Source organism: Trypanosoma grayi, assembly GCF_000691245.1.
Source record: "Trypanosoma grayi strain ANR4 Tgr_533_V1, whole genome shotgun sequence".
Classification (NCBI taxonomy): Eukaryota; Euglenozoa; class Kinetoplastea; order Trypanosomatida; family Trypanosomatidae; genus Trypanosoma; species Trypanosoma grayi.
The window spans coordinates 1-3563 of NW_008826152.1; the positions used below are offsets into that span (position 1 = coordinate 1).

The 3563-nt window shown below is 56.6% G+C and overlaps 2 protein-coding genes across 2 annotated transcripts; both read right to left on the bottom strand.

Annotated features, from left to right (window-relative positions):
• Positions 1 to 1766, bottom strand: DQ04_05331000 (hypothetical protein; the record flags this gene model as incomplete). Its single annotated transcript, XM_009314119.1, has 1 exon — positions 1 to 1766. A coding segment is annotated over one exon (1766 nt), but the record flags the coding sequence as incomplete, so codon positions are not given.
• Positions 1767 to 1979: 213 nt separating this feature from the next.
• DQ04_05331010 (hypothetical protein) lies at positions 1980 to 3227 on the bottom strand (the record flags this gene model as incomplete). Its single annotated transcript, XM_009314120.1, has 1 exon — positions 1980 to 3227. The coding sequence occupies one exon, from the start codon at positions 3225 to 3227 to the stop codon at positions 1980 to 1982; it is 1248 nt and encodes a 415-aa protein (XP_009312395.1).
• Between the last annotated feature and the right edge of the window lie 336 nt (positions 3228 to 3563).

Consider the following 3563-nt stretch of genomic DNA (forward strand, 5'->3'; position numbering starts at 1 on the left):
CGGTCGTACAGCATGCAGTACAGAAGCGCTTGGATCTCATCTGACATGGCCAACTCCGTCTTGTTGACAGTGCGAGCATATCCCATTGCCTGCAATGCTCCTTGCGGACTACCGGCGTTCACACAAATGTGAATAAGAAGACTGAGTATGCGAGAAGACATGGGCTTTAGGCGTGGAATCACCTTGGTATGCGTGTGTCTCACGGCGCCCTTGGAGGGAGCGGAGCCTGTCTCCACAATGCGTCCCTCCGTGTCGTCCTGCAGCAAGTCCACCGCCCAACTCAACGCAGAGCGCCAGTGTATCACTGCCGTGGTGTTCGTATTTCGCGTCTTGGGGAATGTGAGTGATGCGGTTTCGGTTATGGCGCGATTATGTGCGAGCACACACAGGAGCACCGCCTCCATTGCTTCTTGCGTCAGCATGGTCCTTGAGGGCACAATGCACTTTTGTAGTATCTCCACCACCAGGGATGCCTGTTTAGCAGCCCGCATCTGCAGCACGAGCGTGCTGGCTACGTCGCATGGAATCGTGCTTGGGGACATCGACAGCATTACCGAGGACGCGAGACGCCATTCATTATGTTCCGCGCATTTTCGCAGCAGGGCACTCACCACCAAGGGGTGGCGCAGCGCAGCGGCAACCCTAGTGTCGCGATGTATGTCGGCCGTCTCGTGAAGAAACGAGGCGGAGACCTCGGCGGAAGGAAGTTTCTCAACGATAGCTGCAATAAATGGCACCGCTGTCTCGGGTTCACTTTTAAGCAGCAGCAGGCTTTCTTGAACTGCGGGGTAGTTCAGTGGTGAAGCCTCCAGTTTATACTCCTGTTGCTGATGCAGCAGTTTCTTGTCCTCCGGGATTGGCGGCGAAGTGGCCTCACCAGAGACCGCCGGCAGCACAACACTCTGCCTCATCATCAGCTGCTTGAATGCCTCCCACGGGTACTGCCGCAACACGGCTGTGAGCGCAACAGTCTTTTCCTGCGATGGGTACGTCGTACTCGCGGCAAGATACGTGAGGTAGGACACACACATCTCGTTCGACAGTGCCGTTTTCCATGGCACAGCCGCTACCACATCGTTAAGCACCGACAAAACGTGTCTCTGTTCTGCCGTCGGCCCCTTGCTGTTGTCCACCAGCATCGCATTCGCAGCAGCAGATACTGTTGCGGCGCTTGTACCAAGCGGCCGCAGACTCTGTATGCTATCAGCGAGCATGTTGGGTGCCTGCGCATGCACCATGCTGAGAAAGTCCAATGCCATAGGCCACGTCGCTGGCGTCGCTGAGCAACGAGCGGCGTCAACAAGCATCGGAAGTGTCAGCTTCTCGTTCGCCTGGCTGAGCTTCAGTAAAGACACGGCGGCTTCCCACTGGCGGTGCGGAGCAAGCAAGCGCAGCGTGGATAAAGTCATGCGTGTGGGAACAGCATTTCCGTGGGAAAGGATGGCCTCCGAGTATGTGCGGAAGGCCGCCTTCCACATAACAAGGCTACCGGCACCGCTGCGCTGTACATGGCGATTGTGCAGCAACATGCGGGCCAGCAGGGCACGGTACGTGTCGACTGCGATGGGCTGCGAGTGGTAGGCGGCGTCGACCAACGCACACCCCTTCTCCCACGAAACGGAGCTAATAGCGCGAGTGAACATGTCGGGGCGGCCAACGAATAGTTCCCGATGCTCGTGGTAGAGTGGCGACATATGTGACGTGGGGCTGCGCTCCATCCGCTTGAGGAAGTCCTCAAAGGTGTAGCCGGAACCCGTTGAGGGCATCTCGCGTCCAGCAGCAGCAGCAGCAGCAGGAACTCTGTGATGATCTCAATCCGCCCTGCCATAGTTGCACACACACACACACAGACACGCATGCAAGGGAAACGGAAAGAGACGAAAGGACGGAGGAAAAGACAACGTTTGATAATTCCAAAGATACTCATCTGAGTGAGGTATACACAAGCACCGAAAACGACATCGTAGATATTGTTCATTCTACCACACGTGGTAGAATAAGTTCCATCGAGGAACGTGTATTTTGCCCTCTTGTTCATCATTCACACAGTTCCAAAACCGACGGTGCTCGGACGCCGTAATGGCAAGGTTGCAGAGTGAGAAGAGCAGCACTCCCAAAGGGGCTGTGCAGCATGTCACAAGCAACAACACGTAGCGATACCCTTCCCACTGAAGCGTCGCCGCCAGCACCACATGCAGAGCATCGGCAGGGGAGACCAACGCCCATATACTGAGAGCATTAACGACGTACATCGCAATCTCACAGGCGTAGTGCGGCTCCAGCACATACGCGAAAAGGCCAGTGCGTGGGAAGCAGTAGGTGGACGACGAGGAGGAAGAGCCCAGCGCGTCAGCTGCGTCACGAGCGTCACCACCTCGCACGCCCACTAGGGACTGCTGAGAAGTTGCGGCAGCACCCCCACGAGGTCCAGCTGGTCCGCCACGCAACTTCGCCAGCATGCGGTGGTGCAACGACTGCACCCACTGAAGGAGAAGGTGCAGCAGAAAGAGGACCACAGCGGCAGGCGCAACGGCGGAGGAAGAGCGATGAATTCCACCAGGCAATTCAGAAGCGCCCACCTCACGCCGGCACACGAGCGCGGCCCGAAGGGTGTGAAGAACGACGAGGCTGCTGGAGCTGGCGGCGAAGATGTAAAAAGAGCATCCGGCCGCAGCCGCAAACAACGTCACACGATCGTGCGGTCCGCCTCGGAACCGGTGAACGCACAGACACTCCCAAAAGCGCACAACACAGTGAATCAAAAAGGCAATCAGTGGAAGCGACTTGTAGTGCCCCAGCGCGTCGTTCACCGTGAGGCCTGCATTGGCAGCCGCAGAGCTTGTTGAAGCTGCCACACAAAGCGGGCCAGAGTCAACATACAACAGCAGGAGACTGGACACAATACCCGTCAGATAAAAGGCACAGAAACTATACTTACGACTCACCTGCACGCGGCAAAGAGAGGAGCGCTCCAAAAATGCAACAACGCCAGCGACACACATCCGAGACCATCTCCAGCAGTGTGTTTGCCTCATGAGGGCCACGCCACGACGAGGGAAGTGCGTTTTCTCGCTGTTGCGCGCTGCAGGTGCGGCAACGTAGCGTCCGCCGTAGCGCGCCAGGCTGCCAAAGCGGGGCTCGCCGACACGCAGAGCGAGAATCAGCAGCGACGCCGTCCAGTACGCACACGTCAGGCATGCAAGCAGCACATCCGCGGAAAGATGCATCCATGCAGCCCAGTCACTCAAGCCACTGCAACACTTCACCAGCAAAAGCGCCGCCTCTATCAGAAAACAGGGAAGAAAGCAGTGTCTAGCTGCTATCCGTCCCTTTGAGACTTCAACGTGGTGCCAAATAAAAAAGCAGAGAGAGAGAGAGAAGGCGGAAGAGGAGAAACAGAGTGAGCGTGATACTCTGAGCACAATGTGAGTAATGTTTTCTTTGCTGGTACCCAGCACAGACAACAACAACAAAAGGGGTATCATATAGAAAGGAATAATGGAACTGCTGCGAGAGAATTTAGTATTGCACGCCGACCGAGCCCACACATACCGATGCAAGCT